This window comes from Peromyscus maniculatus, chromosome 19 (assembly GCF_049852395.1).
Source record: "Peromyscus maniculatus bairdii isolate BWxNUB_F1_BW_parent chromosome 19, HU_Pman_BW_mat_3.1, whole genome shotgun sequence".
Classification (NCBI taxonomy): Eukaryota; Metazoa; Chordata; class Mammalia; order Rodentia; family Cricetidae; genus Peromyscus; species Peromyscus maniculatus.
This window is the reverse complement of record NC_134870.1, coordinates 53562272-53583616: the sequence shown is the minus strand read 5'-3', so window position 1 is coordinate 53583616 and position 21345 is coordinate 53562272. Positions and strand designations below refer to the sequence as shown.

Sequence of the window (21345 nt, the reverse complement as noted above, 5' to 3'; positions counted from 1 at the left end):
TCCCGAATGCTGGGATTAAAGGCGTGCGCCACCACTGCCCGGCTGGCTTTAGTCTTTCTTTAAAGATCTGGTAGGATTCTGCAGTAAATATATCAGGTCTAGGGATTTTTGTTTGGTTGTTTGGCTTTGGTTTGCAAGTTTTTTAGTTTTTATTATAGATTCAATACATGGGCTTCTGAGATTGTGTACTATCTAGCATTTTGAGGGAATGTTCTGTAGAGATTCATAGGTCATTTTGCCTGTGACATCAGTTAGCTCTATTTCTCTGTATTTTGGCTGGAGGATCTGTTCATTGGTTAAGATGGATTATTGAAGTCACCTGCTATTAATGGGTTGATTAGAATAATCTGTTGCTTTGCTTCAGCAGTGTTTGCTTAATGAAGTTGGCTGCATATATGTTTAGGATTTTAATGTCTTCTTGATAGATTTTTCCCTTGATCTACATGAAGTAACATCTCTTATTTTTATTTAAAGTCTGTTTCATCAGATATTAGAATAGAAGCTCTTGCTCTTTCCTGGTTCTTTTTTTTTAATTTGTTTGTATTTTATGTATCAGTGCTCTGCATGTATACTTGCATGCCAGAGGAGGGCATCATATCCTGTTATGGGTGGTTGTGAGCCACCATGTGGTTGCTGGGAATTGAGCCAAGGACCTCTGGAAGAGCAGCCAGTGCTCTTAACCACTGAGCCATCTCTCCAGCCCCCTCTTTCCTGGTTAGATTTGATAGGAATACCTTTGCACATCATCTCACTCAGGTGAATTCTATCTTTAATAGTGAGGTTTTCTTGGAGGTAGCAGAAAGATGGATCTTATTTTGTAATCCAGTCTATTAATCTGTGTCTTTTGACTAGGAAGTTGTAACATTGATGTTCAAGGTTATTATTGAAAGATGTGTGTTGATTTATACCATTTTGTTGATTCTGTGGTCTTTGTTTTCTTAGTTTTCCTTTGTTTAATCACTGACCGAAGGTTGATATTTTTCTCCACTATCAGGTTTTGGTGATATGTTTATCTCTTACTTCAGTCTGAAGTATTCCTTCCAGTATCCTCTTTAGATTTGACTTGGTGGTCATGGATTCCTTTAACCTGCCTTTACCCTTTGTTAATAACTTATAGTTTGATAAATATAAAATCTGGACTGGCATCTGTAGTCTTTCAAACTTGTAGAAAGTCAGTCTAAATCCCTCTTTCTTTAAAAGTTTCTCTTGATGTTATTTTGATGGGCCTGACTCTATATGTGACTTGGCTTTTATATTTTTCAGATTTCAATGCCTTTTATTTGTTCTATACATTTAGTGTTTTGACCATTATATACCATGAGGTATTTCTTTGTTGATCCTGTCTATGCAGTGTGCTGTAAGCTGCTTATACCTTGGTAGCAATTTTTTCCTTATATTTGGGGGTTTTTCTTCTACTATTCTACCAAAAATATTTTCTGTGCATTTGACCTGGGTTTCTTCTTCTAGAGTTAGGATTCCCTGGTGGAAATGCATGATACTCCACATGGTCCTCAGGCTACAGGGCTGGGGTGTCTATGAGGACTGGATGAGGATCACTACATCAGCATATTTTCTTGAAAATTCACCTAATACATTTTTCTTAGATATAACATTAATCAGTCGTATGACTAAGCATTTGAGATATATTGTGGAAAATAATACTCCTTTATTAAAAGAAAACTTGGAAGATGATATAATGTTCATAAATACCTTTTTTAAACTACACACCAATATGGGCTATATTTACCATTACATTTTGAAGAAATGTTAAGATGAGACTTAAATGCTAGTATAACAAAAGCTTAGATTTTCAAAAGTTATACAATTTTAAGTATACAGCTTACCTATAGACCATGTAAACCTTCCCAAATTAACGGTGTAGTTTTCCTAATATCCCTGGTTGTTTGAGTTTTGGGTGAAAAGACAGTCATGTTAAAACCACATCAAGTCGAATCTGCAATTTACCTGTTGAGATTGCCATTGATATTTGTATTTTAAGGTATTATGCTATAAGCCCTTGAATATCCAACATCTTATTTTCTCAATACCACAAACTCAGGGCGTTTGTGGTTTTAGTGTTTGAGCAGGAGAGAGTCACAAATCCTAGGCCTATCCCTGCCTAGACGTCATAGAAAACTTTAAACGACCACAGGAACAGATGTTAACTGGTCAGTGTTACCTTTTGTGTGCTGAAACATGTTTATTACAGACAGGTGCAAGCCTATCAATTTGAGACAGAATTGTGGCAGATCCCAGACAAACATGATGCTGACAGCTGTCGTGGACATTATTTTGTGATGTTATATGCCTACGAACTGGGTTTGGCAGCAGGTGTGAGGAAGACTCAATGCCAGAAAGCCAAAGTTTACAGAGTAGGTCGGTTAGAGGGAGGAAGTCAGATGAAGACCTGGAGTACTAGACTACCAGCTCACAGTACTTCAAATGTCACACCCTTTTAGGAGGAACTCACAGAAACATAAAAAAGTGTCTTGTTCACAAATATTAACACTTTACATTGGCTTGCCTCAGAAGAGAAGACTAACTTGGCCACTGGGTTTAGCTCGTTGCATTGGTTTCTTCCTTGATAGAGAGACCATCATCTTCTTTCTCACACTGAGAACTCCATGTCCTCCAGACAAATGTTGGAGTACAAGTCTCAGAGCCATTTCTAAGCAAAATTCATCACCTTCTTCTGTAGTAGATCTGGTTGCTTAGCCTAGCACAGCCAATCCCCACAGAGTATATTTCATCTATTTTGTCCTGTACATAGGATATGCTTCTAAAGATTCATATGGGTAATTTTAATGATTGGCTCAGCCACCTCATTGATGCAGGAGCTGGCTGTCTCCAGGTAGTAAAGGAAGAAGATCCATGGTGAAAACTGTAAGTTGATCACATATGTTGTAATGAGAGCAGATCCTGAGGTTAAAAGGAAGATTAAGGGTCCAGATAGAATACTGGAGCACCGAGGAAGGCTAATAAAAGGGCTTGTAGTTGGGGAATGGGATAATCAAACTAATCAGATAAGAGATGGGACACTAAAGCCCTAGAGGGCCTTGCTGGTCAACAGTGGCACTTTCAATTCCTCCTGCTCCATGTTCCCCTCACCCTGTTTCTGATCTCTTTCTCTCTGCCTGTCTCTGTCTGCCTGTCTCTCTCTCTCTCTCTCTCTCTCTCTCTCTCTCTCTCTCTCTCTCTCTCTCTGTCTCTCTCTCTCTCTTTCTCTCTCTCTCTCCAATAAGATGAATAGACTTTTGGCACCATGACATTAGCAAATGCTGGCTCCATTTATATAAAAACCTCACTTTCTTTAACCATCATTCCCTCCCAAACAGTGCTTCTCATTTGGATCCAGCTCACTCTCCTGTGTAGTCGCAAGGACAAAGGGTCCATGCATCCCAGGAACTGTTATCCCCAGACTAACCTATTACACTGTGTGGGAATTCTTCCTGCTCCTGAACTCTTTAACAACCCCAAAGAGGGCTGTTTGCCTCCCTGTGGTGGTGGGCATCACCTGGAATTTTCTGTGACCAGCTCTTGGTGGAACTAATAACAGCAACCAAGAACTCAGCTAGGGGCCTCTGAATGTTACAGGAACAGCTCTCTTCTCTGGCTTAAGATAGCCTGCAAAAATCCGTGAGCCTTTGACCTCCCGACAGCAGAAAAGGGAGAATCCTGTCTCTTCCTCAATGAAGAATGCTGCTGTTATATCAACCAATCAGGTCAGGTAGAAGTAGAAACTAAAACACTCCAAACCAAAGCCAGCTCAATGGAGACTCATAGCTTTCTGGACCATGGAATGTCTTCAGTAGCTTGGTAGCATCTGGCCATGGTTCCTGCCTCTCCTGAGACCCCTTATTTAGATCTTCCTTCTTCTTCTCCTAGCCCCATGCCTCCTCAAATGCATTCAAAACCAGGTAAACAAATCACCGGCCATACTTCTAACCAACTCCTCCTAGTTTGTCCATCTCCTTCTCATATCTGTCCCAAGGCTCTCCTGAAGCATAGGCCACTGTATGACTTGAACTGGCCACTCCCTGCCTTTCTGCCCCTGTATTCAGTTCCCCTATCCAGCAGGAAGTAGCTAGAAGAGGCAACCTTCCATCATCAATAAAAGGTTGGGATGTTAGGCTGGCCCAAGTCCCTGGCCGTGACAGAGCCATCTAAGCCATCAAGATGGATGACCCATGTGAGAACCTACCCCTTTGTGGAAATGGAAAGCGCATGTTCCACGCATCGCAGGAATCCGACCTTTATCTCAGTGAGAGCAGCATGACCACGGCATCCTGTTATCTTAACAACCAGAGGTCCTCTTGAAACACTCTGCTATGACAGTTCCTTCGTTCACGGCCATTCCCTCTCCCACCACTCTTCCATCCGACATACACCATCCTACAGAATCTCACACTCCCTTCTGGAGGGGCGGCCCTCCCTGCTCTCGGAGACAGCCTGACAGTGAGTACTTCAATAAAGCCTTGTTCTTTGGCCTCAGTCTGGCTCCAATGGTCTTACTCTCTCATAAACCTTATGCTATCTTTAAAACGCCTCCCACTTTTATAATCATCAACTCACGCCATTGCTCTATCACTTGTTCTTAATTGTTTTGTTTAAGCACCAGTCTGAGAGTGCTTCAGTCAAAGTCTGCCACTGTCTTTGGTCCAAGCCAAGTTAGGAAAACAAAACAAAACAACAACAACAACAACAACAACAACAACAACAACAAACCCTTCTGATCTACTGCAGCAGCTATGCTGTCAAATACTGTCTGGCTCCTCACTGAATGCTCCAGGAACCTCTGCTTGTTCCTGGTGCTGGGTTGGGACCTGGCAGGTTCTGAAGCCCGTTCTTTGCTGGGCAGGAACCATTAGAAAGCTGTTGGCTATTGTTAATGGACCACTCACTGCAGCATAAACAATGAGCCTCTATCCAACGCTGGTGTTTGTGTGGTCAGGGTTTTTTTTCCCACCAGGCTTGGCCATCAGCAGTTAGCTAGTTACAAATGCAGTCCCCAGGCCAAATGACTGGGATGCAATTATCCAAGCTTCCTGGGTGTGTAGTGCCCTGCCAAGGAGGATGCTCGTGTTTGTCTACCTCATCAAGCTTCTAGGATTCAACAGATAATGTTGGAAGAAAACTATCAACAGACAGACCATCAGACATTTGGATGAAGCAGCAGTGCAGCTTGGGAAAGGACTTCCTAATACAGAATGCAAAAGTCCTGCTGTGAGCCCGTATTCTGCCTCTTTGAGCTTTGGCATCTACCTCTACTACTCTTAAGTGTCAATCTCTTGTTCCTTGGACTGAGATCATGACACCAGCCATTAGACTGCTGTGCCTTTCTAATGAGATGGGGTGTGTGGAAGTTCTGAAAACTATGATAGTGCCATTGATGGTGGTGACAGAATGAAAGATAAATGATAGTTGTTGGTGAAATGCCATGCCAGGGTACCATACCAAGTATTTGATGTGAGGTATGCACAATATCATTTAGTTCAAATTCCTTTTGAAGAAGAAGAAAGTGATGATGTGATGATGATGATGATGATGATGATGATGATGATGATGATGAAGAGAAGAGCTAACAGGACATAGTAATGCATGCCTATAATCTTGGCACTTGGAAGACTAAAGCAGGAGGATTGCCCTGAGATCAAGACCAGCCTGGGTCATATAGTGAGTGCCAGACTATTTAGAGCTACATAGCAAGGGTTACAATAAAGGGCACCCTTGCATTTCATAAATGCTTCTCATACACCAAGTTCCAGGCTTCATAGTATATATACCTGGCACATGAAAAAAACTGGATATCTAACTTAAATAATTACTCAAGATCACTGGAGGAAGCCACATGGACCTATACACAGGCATTCTATCCTAGGACAGAGTTTGCCAAACTCTCTAGCATCAGCAAAGCTTTCCAATAAGGCTGGGCATCTGTATCTAGTAGCCTTTTGCATTTCTTTGCAAATTTGGTTTAATTCTGTCATTATTCCTCTTTGTGTTTTTTTGTTTTTGGCAAACAACCATTTTTAGCTCAGGGTTGTAATCAAAAAGGCTAATTTAGTTTAGCAACTACTATATATCATATATACACTCTAGAAATTATATATATAATTATATATATATATATATATATATATATATATATATATATATATGCTCTAGGAATATTTCAGTTTTATAGATAAGGAAACTAAAGAGCAAGGACTCAAGTTACTTGCCTAAGATCATTTAGTAAGTGCTGAAATCAAGATTTTAATCCAATTTACCTGCTTTTAGAAAAAGTAGCATATGCTAAAATGTAAGCTCATCATTGAGAGCAAATCCTGTTCTTTCCCCAGTCAATTTTCAAATTAAGTATGCTTTTTAATCCCTTCAATTGGCTCATAAAGAAAACAGAAGGCTGGGTTAGTATTCCTGATGATGGATATGATGCCTGATATTGGAGTCATATAATAAACATATTTCTGTTAAGTGAAATAATTGATTATTTACTTCGAGACAGGGCCTCACTAAGTAGCCCCTGGATGGCCTGGAAATCACCATGTAGACCAAGTGTTGGTATCAAATTCACAGAAATCTGCCTGCTGTGCCTCCTAAGTACTGGGATCAAAAGTGAGCACCATATGCCCAGCTGAGATAATTGATTTTTGATTTAATGTTTGAGTATGAACTAAAGTAATAATACTTCCCCAATATTTCCTAACTGAGATCATATATACTTGGTTGCAAATAATGGAATAGTTTCCATGAAGATATCTTGAGGAAAAGAAAATTTTATGTTAAGAAATATTGTTCCTGAAATGAACCATTCTGTTGACAGAAATGGCACCAGGAATATGTAGTATGACTTTGAAATCAATGTCACAAACTGGAAGACACAGGAATAGGAAAGATTTATGATTTCATCACAAATGAATGTTATTCAATCTCACATTAAGGCATGAATCTTTTAAGTTTTGTTTACTTTGGGATTTTGTTTTATAAATTAAATTCTCAAAAATATATTAAAAATTTTGTGCACATACCCAGAATTTTAAAGAAAAGGTCCATATTTTCCATGAGTCCCTCAAAAGGTTTTACTGTAATTTAATTGTAGGCTCTGTTGTAAAATTGATTCTGTGTAGTTTACATCTGCCTAGAAAAGGCAGAGGTTGGAGTCACAGGGTGTAGTAGTGAGTTCTCGGGTTCCCAGAGGTCCTGGTAGATGTGATGTTTTTGTTAACCCCCAGGGCACCCACATAGAGTCTCACAGTCACTCACCAGGTCCCGGATGGCCTGGCTGGCTAACAGCACGTTCATCTACAAGAAAGATTGCCATTGGCTGCAATTACCAGTTAGGGGCTCCCCTGGAGAAGGCAGACACAGAAGGTATCAATGAAGAGTCTGTCCCATTGATGTATAGCTCCACAATCGAGCACACACACTGCCACAATGGATACTATTCTTTTGCATCATTAGTATCTAATCTAATGCCAAGCACACAGTGGATATTAAATTAAAAGTTTGTTTACATGGATATAAGCACAATTATCCCTTACATTCTTGAAGTGGTTAATGACAGTGTTCCATTTCCATTATCTCTTGTCCTCACTTGACAGACACTTTTACCTCATATTGTTATTGGTAGTGATTGGTTCATGTTGAGATAGACAGATAATTTGGACACTTCTCTTCAGTATGGTATGAAGATATAAGTATCCAGGAAGATCATGGTTGATGTCCACAGGGAACTAGGTCATGTGGAAAATGTATTAAAGAGATCAGAATAGCCTGGATTAGCTCTCATGGATGAGGCAGTCCATGAAACAGGTCATGGTATTAATGGAAAGTAGTGGGAGAAGGAAGAAGGTGTGGTCAGTGGGCTTCAACAGAGCAGAAGGAAGTCACAGAAGGCCCAGAGAGCTGGGAAAGGAAGTGGGAATTGGTACAGCTTTATTTATTCTACTGTGCACTGGGTTCTGTGCTGTCGATATAGACAACTTATCAATGAGCTATTGAGTATCGCTTAGAAGCTTAGAAACTTTGACACAACATTGTTGAAAATGGAAAATGTTAGAGTGGGATACTACTCTGTTTTCGTTCTTTTTGTTGTTATGTATGAATGGGCGATTTAAGAAGCAGTGTACATGGCATGTGCAGATGTAGGCAGAAGAGAGCTGTAGATGGTAGAGGAAGTTGTCATAGTATGAAGTCACGGGGAGTGAGCTCTGAGAAGTGGTACATAGCTTGTCAAGGTTTATCCAGCTTCTAAATGGCAGAATACAAGGTGAAATCAGAATCCATGTTTTTCTATCATTCATTCTACCACAGTGAAAACATCAGCCTCAATAGCAATACATGAATAGCAATAAAATGTCAGGGTGTTGGAAAGTTAATAGACTATTCTCTACCAAGAGGGAAGCCACAAGACATAACAGAAGTCTAGAATGAGTTTGACCTTTTTCAAGTTTTTCCAGCTTACTGTTACCAGAGGCTCCATGTTCAGGCAAGGGCATGCAAGGAAAAGGGTGACCTTGGTAAGGCTGATAGTTCCTGGCTACTGACATTGACTTACACCTCTGCGACCTACTCTCTCCAGCTGGTTTGGATAGGAGTTTCTAGAAATGGTGCCTTAGCTCACTCAACCAGGAGCTTTTCACTTGACATTATGAAACCTTGGCTCAAATTCCCTTTCACAAAACCTGAGCAAGTGATGACTCAGTACTCAGCCCACTGGCAAATAAATGCCAGAGGGTGATGCCAGAGATTGCTATAAGGCTCTGGAGAAAGAATGTGGGTGAAGAGGGAGGGCCTGTGTTCTGGCCAAGAATTTGATCATTAAGCACTGGCATATGGGCCCCCATTTGGACCCTGTTGACAAGAAGACCATAAACCAATGCTTGCCATGAAATTCAGGGAACTGAAATGAAAATGGAATGAAATGGCATAATCACTGAGAAAGACTGAACCAAAATGAAATTGTTTGCTTTTAACCAAGTTTTGAGAAAGTACAGATCATATCTGCCCTTCTATTTAAACGTCTAGACCAATTTAAATGACTGTTCACCCAAGGTATTTAGTATATTCACATATACTATAGAGGGTCTTCTAATTTGGGAAGGAATGTTTCTTCAGCATTTGATTTTATTCCATCTATTGATAACCTGTGAAGCAGATTTTAAAAATAAAGATTCTTAAGACAGGCCCAACCAGGCTTTTTCTGGTCCTGCTTGTTATTTGTTGACAGTGGGTCACAAACTTAACCTTCTTTACTTTTAAATTTTAAATTCAACAACCCCCATTTTTTTTTAGTTTTTTTTTGTTTTTGTTTTTGTTTTTTTTTTAGTTTTTCAAGACAGGGTTTGTTTGCCTTGGCTGTCCTGAAGCTCACTCTGTAGACCAGGCTGGCCTCAAACTCACAGAGATCCGTTTGCCTCTGCCTCCCTAGTGCTGGGATTAAATGTGTGTGCCATCACCACCTAGCCTAACACCCTTACCTTTATTTTATTACATTTTATTTACTTTAGGTAGATGGCAGTCCCAGTGGAAGGAGGACAACTTGAAGAGCCTGTTCTCCTTCCACAGTGTGGGCTCCAGGAACTGAATTCAGGTCATCAGGCTTGGTAGCAAGCACCCCTCCCTAAAGCGTCTCTCCAGAGCTTCCTTTTGTATTTCTCTCTCTCTCTCTCTCTCTCTCTCTCTCTCTCTCTCTCTCTCTCTCTCTCTCTCTCTCTCTCTCTCTCTCTCTCTCTTTGTGTGTTTATTAATGTTAAAGGACAATGCTCGGAAGCCTTCTATGCATCTTTTATTTTGGAGACAGAGCTTCTTATTGGCTTGGAATTTGCCAAGTAGGCGAAGCTCACTGGCCAGTGAACCCCAGGAACCTGACTGTCTTGGCCACTTCAGCAATGCCACCATGCTTTGCTTTTTAAAATTAAATGTAATTTTTTTTAAACGTAGGTTCTAGGAATTGAATTCAAGTCTTCATTATTACAAGGTGAACACTTTACTGACTGCGCCATTTCCCTAGCCTCTGAAGAAGGCAGCCTCATTAGTCCTCATTTTTCTTATCTATAAAATGGGTATTATATAAAAGAATAATGAGAATAGAAGCTACCCATTACCTGTCTGGTATTGTCCTAATAGTTGTGAAACACATCATCTTATTTAAATGATAAAACCTCATGAATTAACCAGTATTAACAGTTCTGTTTTTGTCAGTGAAATGAACTGAAGCACAAAGAAATTAACTTGTCCAAAAGCACCCAAACTGGGAGGCTGGGTGTTCCGCTGGAAATCTCCAGCTCACTCCTGCTTGATCTGGAAAGCCCCACTTCTCTATCTCTAAACCCTGCCCTCTCAGAAAATCCCCAACAAAGAAAGGACACTAAAACCCCAGTTTTACGTTCTTGGTGGCTGCAGGTGGCTCCCTCCCTGAAGTTGCCAGGGGCCCAAGACCCCACCTAAAAGTGTACCATACTTGGGCACAAACTCAGCTTGTGGAGGACATAAGCTTATGGATCACCCCTCACCTACAGGATATTTAAGGTCCCCTGCTTTAGTTTGGGCATGTGATTTCTCCTGCCTCTGCCTCTTCTCCCACATTGATCTCTAGGAGCTGGGGATCTCACCCAGGAGTTGCTTTGCTCAAAATAAATCTTTTTTTTTCTTCTTTAGTTCATTTTGATCTGGCATACTGTGTGGGCAAAGAAACCTACTATTGATCTACAGAAAGCCTGTTACTGGGGTTCAATTCACTTAAACCTTTTGAGAACTGATTTTCATGAGATGTGTAATAGAGCTAGGCAATAGGACATATCATAGACGCTCGTTTAAGTTACATCCATTTACTCTTTTCAAAGAGGACATAATGAGTGCTGGTTTTGAGATATAGCAACTGGAGAACATTGTATTCAGTTTCAGATCTATAACGAGACACTAATGACAGCTGTACTCCATTTTCCATCCACATCTGCTATGTGTACATTTCTTTTCTGACTCCACAGTCGAATCCTTTCTATCTCCATGTTTTGCTAAATACCACCCTCATCCTCTGTCCTGTTACACACTCAGCATAGAAAAGAAAAACAAAACAAAACAAAACCCAGCAGCTGTGTCCCAGCTCATGGTTTCTCAACACTAGTTCCATATGATTCTACATGCTGTTTCTGAATTTTAAACATCTGGAATCCAAACTAATTGTAACAGCTGTAGGGAGCAGAGGAAGTCCCAAGTGAGTGACATCCTAAGTGTATGTGTATTGTTCATATGGACACAGCCATGGCTAAGACCAAGACCTTGAACCATGGGAAATTGGCAAGGCAATTCCCCATATGAGACAAGTGGGATAGCAAATCCTTCTTTGGGGATCCAAATGCAAGTGAGTGACTGGTGTACAAAAACTAGCAACTTCAACTTCCTCCTGCCTAGTGTTTACAGCCCGAGACTGCTCACCTCCAGAGTACTTCTATGGAAACTAGCCAACCCCACCTGTTGTGGGTACCTAATAAACACACCAAGCTTCCTGGTAGCCAGCAGAGGTAGGTGCCACTTCATCAGAGTGAAGACACACCTACCTGATACCAGCTTTCTTGGGTGTCTGTCTGTCTGTATTTTCTTCTTTCTTTTGCCACCCCTCCCTATTCAGGGTACCGGGACCCAAGCTGCAAGGGACATAGTAATCTGCTACATCTCAGTATGCCAGAGACTGGTCTATTTAGTCCCTGAATCCTCATAACAACATTGTGAGGACATGCTGTCAGCCTCCCTTTTGCTTTTGCTTCAAAGAAGAAACTGGAGCTGTGAGCATTAAAGAATTTGCCTACAAGCCCACATTCAGTATGTGGCAGAGTCTGGAGCTCAGCCCAAGTCCAAATAATACTGAAGTTCAGGCTTTTAAAGAATGTCTCTTAATTTGTAGATGGTAAAACTCAAGGCAGAACAGGGCTACGTGTGTCCAGTTGTAATAGCAATTTACTAGGGATCCTAGGCAGGAAGCATCTAGAAACTGACACCATCTGAACATGTTCAGTTACATCCTCGCCTGAGTAACTCACTGTGTTCATCCTGTATCCTACCATTATAGCCAATTCTTTCTTCACGCCATGTTATGTCAGTAAAGGCTGCTGTCTGTAAAGTGTTGTCCAATGTCCCCCAGGCCACTGTAAGGTCAAGTAACCTAAGTTCAGTCTGATTCATTACTGCTTCGTAAAAGTACAAAACTTCGAGATTAAGTTCCTTTTCAATAGACAGACTTGAACCCCAAAGAAAAGAAGGCTGTGGCAGACCAGAGAAGTCATGGTATTTTAAAATGCTAATCCTTCGGCTACTTGCAAGAAATCTGATAAACATCTTGATTTTACTGTCACAGAAAGTAAAATTCCCTTTATTGGGAGGCTGTAGCTTTTGCGGCGGGTGGTGGATTAACAGTGAGAGCTACATTGAAGTTTAGTTAGGGCTGAAGGAATGGAGCAGGATGGTGCTGTGCAGATACCACAGTGAATGGTTCCGAATTCTTCTAACCATGCGGGTTTAGTTCAGTTACTGAGTAGCTTCAGTTTACAAGAACCTGCTCTGGGCTCTAGAAACACAGCTACTAGGGGATCCCAGAAATGGAATCATTAATAAGCACACAGAAAAGCATATAAAATGCCACAAGAGAATACATAAAGTGTTGGAGATCGGATGGAAAAGGTAAAAAAAAAAAATGCTGTCTTGAATGCTGGAAAAGATTTGAAGTAGAAGGTGGGATCTGAGACATAGCACGTGAGAGATGGATATGGAAAAACGCCCGAGGGAAAGGGTGGCTAGAGCTTGATTGCAGAACTTGAAGGAAGAAAGAAGTGTGTAACCCAGAGCATCGCCAGGATAAAAAGGAGTAACTATAAGTGAAATCATAAATGCTAGGGTCAGGAAAACAGTAGGAGACCTAGGCCTGTGTGCAGTGAGGAATCCTTGAAGGGTTCTGATGAGGTGTTGGCAGCACAGCCTTGAATGTAGGGTCTGATGTCCCAGTCTAAATAAAAGGTAACACCAAATTGTGGAAGGACAGTGTCAGTCAGGATGTATGCAAGGAGGTGCTGTGAAAAATATGTACTGATTACATATTTGATGGATTTCTCTTATTTCTGAAAACATGTGTTGTCCTAGTAGGAAACCTCTTTCTGGTTGGTTATGAACCTTTTTCTCTTGAGTAGGATCCTACTTGGAAGCCACTAACTTAAAGTCAATGAAGAGCCACAGTGTAAGTGTCTGAATTAGCGTCAGATTTTACATATTTTTCTGAGTGCACCTTCTGCAACAGTCCCATTCTCCTTGAACTCCAGCCGCCCATGTCGTGCTCACTCCAGCCCCAGGGAATTGGTAGCCGCTGTTCCATCTGTCCAACACACTATGTCCACCCATCCCTGGTCTCTGATCACAGAACTCTCTGCTCCTCTAAACCTTCCCCAAGGAGCCAGGCAATAGTGGCACATCATCCCTTGCAGACTAAGCCTTTTATTTATGCTCTCTCCAGCACACACCAATATCTAAGCCTGTCTAATTCACATACACGTGTCTTCATGCTTGTTTTCTACTTTACAGAGCAGAGAGCTTGTCAGCACTCATTGGCAGGCCTCTGGCGACAGACCCGGATACACGGTGTGCTCAAAAACCGTTTCTTTGACCCCTGTAGTGCTGTTGGATGGGAACAGCCAAGTCAGTTCCTCCTGCAGGATATTTCTAGGGCCTAGCACTTCACCTGAATGTAGCAGATACTCCATATGTGGTACTGGCTTAAGTTTTCATTCCAGAAAGTTCCCGGTGGTAGAGTATGCAGGGAGAGGTTTTGTGAAGTTTTATGCTCATCTCCGTCAAGGGTTGACAGCTGGAAAATCGGCTTGCATCAGTTCTACAGATGCTGTTTTAGAAAACACCCAAGAATGACTGGAAAATGGGCACCACCCCAGACCACCAGGCCCTGTTGTTTAGGCTTTAGCTCCCAAGAAGTGTCCTTCTAGTGTGGGGGTTGAAATGAACAGATATGGGAAATTCAGAATTACCAAACTCCTTAAATCTTTTATGCAATGGGACTCGGAAAACTTTTGTATGAAAGGATTCTGACTTGAAAACCTGATTTTGTCCCATTCCCAACATTCTAAGTCAGAAGGTGAAAGTCCCAAGAGTTGAAACTTGTCACTTTTTAGTCTGCCCTCGTTTGTGGGAGTCTTTCCACTGTTGCACACTTCAAAAAGATGGGACTGAAATTTTTTTCAACATATAATCTGTTCTGAAGGGATTTGGAAAGGCCCCAAGGTGATTTTTTTATATTAAAAAAATGCTCTAAGCAAGGAGGCACATGCTTAATATTTTCAATCCAGGATGTGAGCATATGTCCTGATCACACTGCTGTGAAAGACTCCCTATAGTTTATATCTTTAGTGTGTATGAACTGTATCCCCACACTATGGCCACAGGATGGCCAACCATGTCAGAGAGATCTACCCCAGTGCTTGAGGGCTTAATAAAGATGACAGGTAGGCAGGCAGGTAGATTCACATTACTTAAGAGCCCGGGGCTTTGAGATTTATTTTAAGAAGAACTGATATTGAAGACAGTAAATTTCCAGATCCATTTGACTGTAGCTTCTAGGGAATGCCCTGGCTGAGGGTTAAACAGATGCTCCACAGTTACTGACACACACGGCTTGACTTTGGCATTTTATTGCATAATCAAAACTCACTTATTTCTTTTGGGACTTAAGATTTACTTTAATGTATAGTTTATTTAAACATGTACAGATGAAATCATATAAACATATGTAATACGTCAATATTTTGTCAATAAATATAATTAATCAATTTTAAAAAACCTGGGCAGGTCCCTGCCTTTTCCAAGAACATATTCTTAGAAACTGCATCAAAAAGAATCTAGCACAAAACCAAGGATGCTTCTCATGGAAACAAGGTTATAATCAGGGCTCTTAATACCTTAAAAATATTAGTTTCAAATAAACCACAGATGTAACCAACAAGCTCATGAGACCTAAGATAACACCACTGTCAGAACTTGCTACCCTCTAAAATTGTAAAATTTGAGCTTCATGTTCTCTATAACAGGCACACATGTATGTACTGTATTCATTACACTAGGATCCTCAGTGCAGTTATAAACTGTACATGTGGCCCCATTTGTAACAATACTTGGAAAAAATGTAAACAAAATTAAGATATCAAATAAAATGAAGTATGCTGTAATCAACAGCTGCTTACATAAACTATCATTATTTCAGGAAATGTAAAAGTTTATTCTGGTTCAGTAACTTAGTGACCTTTTATGTAACATTCTTGTCAGCTGGTCATTCATAGATTGGACCACATTTAATTTTTAATGCATAAATTATATATACATGTATATATGTATATATATATAATTTATAAGGTGGGAATTAATTTTATGGACAGGGAACTTTTTTCTCCAGATATTTTTACATGAAAAACAGGTATATGAACTTAGCTCATGAGACTATGATGTTACATATAGAATTAGAGCCATTCTTATCAAAATTTGCCCTTAGTCTTTTTCTCTATTCAAGTCTTTGAGAACAAAGAAGTCCCTTTAAATAGAGTGTGCTGAGCAACCTAGAGTGACTGAATGAGGAGGGGTAGATTAGGGTGTGTTGGTACCCAAAGGCTGCTCTTGGGTTTTGTTTCCAACACTGAAAGCTCATTCTAAACTGATCTCATTTCTTAGTGGAAAAAAGGCTTAGCTCCTGAGAGCTCAAGCACATCTACAGTAATTCAAAAATACCCATAATAATAACAAGCACGCTGCCATTTTATGGTTTTTACAGAATGTTTCCATAAGTATCATTTGTCTCCAAATCAACTGTTATGAAGTAAGCAGAAGATATTCTGAGGCCCAAATCATCCAGCTTTCAGTTCCATCCACTCAGAATGTCAGTCATTGACTCGGTGTGTGCGACACTTTCTTACCACCATGACCATGGAAGGGGTGGGTAGATGGCCATCCAAGACAGGTTGGCTGCATCTCATCCTTTGTATGAGAAACCAATCAACCTCAAAATGATGCTTGCCTCCAAATGAATGCTGAGCCTAGTGATAGCCAGGGAGTAAGGGCTTACAAATTCAAGGCAGACTGATCCAGCTACAGAGTCAGCGTGCAAGTCAAAGCTTCCACTCTCTTCATGATTGACAAGAAGAGGCCTCCATTTGGAACTGCTCCACTGGATCAGTCTTGGCATAAACCATCTCAGCACTCGATATTTCTTAGCATGGAGCATTTTTTTTTTCTCAGCAGCATTTAGGGGTTCTCTCTCAGGGTCTACTTCCTTTTGCTAAGGCATAACTTATGCTCAAGAAAACTAAATCTTCACATAACAGATAATTCTTTTTGGTATTTGAATGTGTGTTTTTTGTTTTTTGTTTTTTTTGTTTTTTGGCAATCTTCTCTCCCTCATTTCAAAGAAGTCTCTTTTCTGCCAAGTTCAATTTCAGAACTAAAGGCAATACAGACAGGAATAGTAAATGATACTTCATGAACAGCTCAAAAGAAGAGTGCAGTTAATAGTCCTGAGGTGGAATCAAATCACAGCCAAGATGAAAGCTAAAACATCACCCGGCTCTGGGAAGGGGCACTTCCCTCACTGAGACCTTTGCTCTGGGGTATTTGGGACAAACCACGGACTCTGCTTTGAATGAAAGACACCGGGTTAACTGTAAGAGCATAGCTGACCGAGTCAGAAGTCTAGAAGGCCCAAATCAGAAGGGCAGTTCCTTTGAAACAAACCCAAAAGGTAGGCAGGCCATGAGTTTTCGAGGTAGCAGATGGCTGGCTATAGCAGCATCCTATTGTCCAAGAAATGGAAAGAAATCTTAAAGACCCCCCCCTACTCCAAGCTTCATTTGGCAATGTAGAAAGTGAGTTTCATGGAGGGAAAGGCAATTGTTCATGGTCTCACAGCATTTTAGAAGCAGAGCCAGGGCTGGCATCTGCGTCCTCTGACTAGGAGTCAGACATTGTTTTTCTCATTCCCAAGTATGTCTTGACTCTAGACTTCTCCATCTAAAAGATAGCAAGGGGAACAAGGCCCCACAGGGTGAACTTCCGTCAGTTCTGTCCACTGTAAGCAGCGAAGCCATATTCAGAGGTTTTGACTACAGCTCATAAAAAAAATGCCAGCATTTCTTAATAGACACCCATAATGCCACCAGCCCTACCTAAGACTCTTTAGGTGTTTTCTCCTAGCTGACAGGAAAGTAAATATCTCAGATGAGACAGATCTGATCCTGGTCCTGAAGAAAACAGTCTTTGACTTCCCTCTAGGGTTCATGAAGAGACCATTTTCCACGGACAGATCTCTAGTCTGTGTCTCCAGTGGCAAATGAATCGAGCCTGTCCTGAACAGAACATTGACACCGAACACAGAAAAAAGAAGGCAGAGCTCAGTGACTGACATGGGGTTGGTCAAGAGGATACACACCAACACCTAGACACAAGAAAGAGAGTGTACAAGTGCCCAGCACAAAAGAGGGCAAAGGAAGGATAGTGGAGAGTTCGAACACAGCTATGGTAGATGTGACCAAGCAGGAAATATCACCAAGACAGGCACATGTTTTGACAGGATCTGTGAGAAGACACTTCAAAGAAGGCGTATTTGGAAACTGAAAATAGAACACAGTGAATGTTTGTGAGACAGACTGGGAACAGCAAGGGGATTAGGTCACGAATTTCAGAGACCATTAAGCAAGAGTGGAGACTCCAGGAAGGAAAATGAAAAAAGGAAATGAAAAAAACAAACAAACAAGGAAGCCCTTCTCTCTCTGACTCCCTCAAATGCCACCTGCTGGAATCCCGGTGGAAAAGTCCAAGGTGCGTTGCTGCATGCTGTTCGAAAGCCTTGGAGAAGAGTGCCAGGAGCAGCCCCACGCTCATAAGCAGCCGCTTAGGACTGGCCTCTTTTCGAGCCACAGCTGTCTTCTAGGTCATTGTCCCAAGGGCCTAAGTATCACTGGGCTGAGAGGCCACCAAAGGAGAAGCCGCTGTGAGGGGGCACCGACTCTCCCACTGGCCACCACATTCCACTGCATCCCTGGAGGAGGAGGAGAAGATTAGAAAGGCTGAAGGACTGGAACGGAGTCAAGGAACCGTGAAGAAGCACACCCAGCGCAGGCGCCTGTACAAGCCATGCGGATGGGTTGTACCTGAGCCTCTGAGCTAAGAGGCCTCAACAGTAAACTAGCCAATCATTATTCCTGAACAGCTTTAACTCCTGAGAAGTAGTTCACTAATATTTAGCCCAGTTTTTACCCTCCCCAAATTTCTTCCCCAGCAGGTCTACTGTACGTTCCAGGCCCACCCAAAATCCCTATGCTTCCTTGATGATATCCTAGGTTTTCTCACCTGCGGGCCAATAGATTATTGTATGTTACATCTTCCAGATCGTATTACATAGTGAGCATTATCCTATGAACAAAACACATATTGTGATGATCTCTCCTCTCTTAAAGGAAAGCCCAGCTCTTCATACACAGCAAACATGACACATAGTGTTTTTTTAATTATGTGGAGGCTCTCACAATGATCTCATTCCTAGCAATGCAAATGTGCTATTGACTAATAATGAGTTTGTTATCAACATACATACACATATGTTTTTCGTTCTTACCCCGTTACTTTTTTTCTCTTCTCTTATTGCTCTAGTTAGCACTTCAAGTGCTGTGTTGAACAGGAGTGGGGGCAGTGGAAGCCCTTTCTTGTTCCTGACTTTAATGGGATGCCTTTAAGGGTTTTTGCCCATTAGGATCATGTTGGTTATATGTTTGCCTTATACAGATTTCCTTATCTTGAGGTATATTTAGTCCAATCCAACCCTCTCTGGCACTTTAATTATGAAGGCATGTTAGACTTTTGTCAAAGTTCTTTTGTGCATAGATTGAGATGATTGAGTGATTGTTGTCTTTAAGTCCGTGTATATAGGACTGCCTTTTTTTGATTTATGTATGTTGAACCATAGCTGCATCTCCAAAATGAATCCAACTTGATTGTGGTGCACAATCTTTTTGATATATGCCTGTATTTTATTTGCAAATACTTTTATTGAGAGTTTTTCCATCCATGTTAACCAGGAACATTGGCTTATAGATTTTGGTGTTATTATAATAACAGAAAGCATTTTGAAGTTATTTTCTTTGTTTCTAGTTTTTCAATTTGAGAAATATTAGTTGTAATTCTTTACTGAAAGTCTGGTGAAATTCTGCTGTGAATCCATCAGGATCTGGGCTTTTTAAAGTAAGATCTTGCATTCCTGGTTTTTAATTTTCTTATTTGTTAGGATTCTGTTTAAGTTGTTGCTATCTTCTTGGTCTAGCTTCTGTGGTGGGCAAGTATAGACATTTATCCATTTCTTTTAAGTTTTCTAATTTAGTGGAGTATAGATTTTTAAAGCATTACCTGATAATGTCCTAAATTTCTTTGGCATCTATTGTAATGTTTATCTCTAATTCTGTTAATTTGGGTCCTCTTTTCTTTCTTTTGGTTAATTATCAATTTTGTTTATCTTTTCAGAGAACCAGGTCCTAGATTAGTTCATTCCTAGTATTGGTCTGTTTGTTTATATTGTATTAATTTCTGTCCTGCTTTTAGATTTTTTTTCTTCTCATTTATAGAATTTGGGTTTGGTTTGTTCTTAGTTTTCCAAATTCTTGAATTGCATCAGTTCTCTTTCTGATTTTATAATGAGGGTATTTGGAGTTATATATTGCCCTTTTAGGGCTGCTTTTCATATGTCCCAGATGTTTTACTGTGTTTTGATTTCAGTTTCATTTATTTCCAGGGATTTTTATGTATCCATCTTAATTATTTCTTTGTCCCATTCATAATTCATTGGTGTGTTGTTTAATCTCCACAAGTTCATGCAATTTCTAGAGATTCTTTTTCTTTGAATTTCAAGCTTTATTGCATTGTGGTCATATAGGTTACATAGTGTTACTTCAATTTTTCTATATTTGTTGAGATTTGTTTTATGTCCCAATTAATTCTTATGCTTCTCTGTTAATTTTTGTCCAGATGATCTGGAGAAAGTGTGGTATTGAAATCACCCACCATAGCTGTGTTGGGGTAATTTACCTTAACAGTAGAATGCTTTTTTTGAAATTGAGTGTATTGGAGTTTGCTGTATATGTGTGTAAGGTTTTAATGTCTTGTAGGTTAGTATCATTTGTCTCTTCTGATTAATTTTATATTATTACATTATAATACATTATTATGTATTTGAGTCAAAACATAGAACATTTGTCTCTGTTAAACTTTATCTTATGGGCTTGGTAACAATTTTGCCACTTGAGTTCATGCTTTACAAATTTCAACATTTCAAATGATTTTTGATACCTACCTACTAAACCATATTTCAAATGTTCTCTAAGAACATAGATAACCTGTGGTCACTACCTAGATATTTCAGTTTAGTGTTATCTCCCTTTTTGGTTTTCAGTCAAGGAAAAAAAGCTCAGCAGGGCAGAATAAAGTACAACAGTATACCATGCTATAAACACAAAAGCCTCAATGTGCTTAAGCATGGGCTTATCCTATAAGGCTTTGCCTGGGGATCTGTTAAATGTCTCACCAAACAATCATTCTGTCCTGTTAGATGATGATTTCATCTTGCATGGGTTACTTTCAGTCATTTGTATAATGAATGTCATAGAATTCTAGTAAAGCCTGTTTTAAGCCACAAGTTTGCAATTTCTAAGGTCTGGCTTTAGGTTTTGTTGAAGAATCAATATTGCTTACTGATAAGCAATAATAAGCTTCCATGCTTCATCCATGCTGCAAAAGAGCCATTTGGAGCCAAGCTTCAGGCCCAGAAGATCTTGTATATTTTGCGCACAGACTTGCTTTTCAGTAATTCTAGACAGCAACTTGCCCCCTAATGTTCTATTCCGTCAGAGTCTACTCTTATTGTATCAGAATATGCAGAATTTCTTCCCTAACTAGTGAGATGAAAGTATTTCTGGGATTTCCACTTTCTCTGAACATACTTTGGATTCAGGTTCATTCTTGGTTATCCATTCTTCCTCCTGTAATTTTTGAATGCCATTACTTCTTGAGATCACTCAACATGTGCCCTTGTGTCATTACACACTACCCTGTGTCTTCCCTTATCTCATGTATTGATGTATCTATGAAGACTTTTAAAAAGGTGTGAATGGAGAAAAGAAAGAAGGAAGAACAGCACATATGCCATTGCCTAAGCCTCTAACTCCATGGAAGATGCAACCGTCTCCTCTCAGCAATAGCCAAGGCAGTAGGGGGACTCTAGAATAATAAAAGCGTGGTATGATGACATCATTGGCCTGGAATACT

The 21345-nt window shown here is 40.4% G+C and overlaps 1 protein-coding gene across 2 annotated transcripts in view; it reads right to left on the bottom strand.

Moving 5' to 3' along the window:
* Positions 1-21345, bottom strand: part of Htr4 (5-hydroxytryptamine receptor 4) — a 203139-nt gene that overhangs the window by 19477 nt on the left and 162317 nt on the right. The window contains exon 7 of one of the 2 annotated variants that reach the window (XM_016003701.3): positions 17900-18073. The exons of the other annotated variant lie outside the window; for it this stretch is intronic. Within the exon in view, the coding sequence (XP_015859187.2) occupies positions 17983-18073 (91 nt within the window). The 3' untranslated portion in view covers positions 17900-17982. Of the gene's footprint in view, positions 1-17899; positions 18074-21345 lie in introns of those variants that run through there. 2 annotated transcript variants of the gene reach the window in all.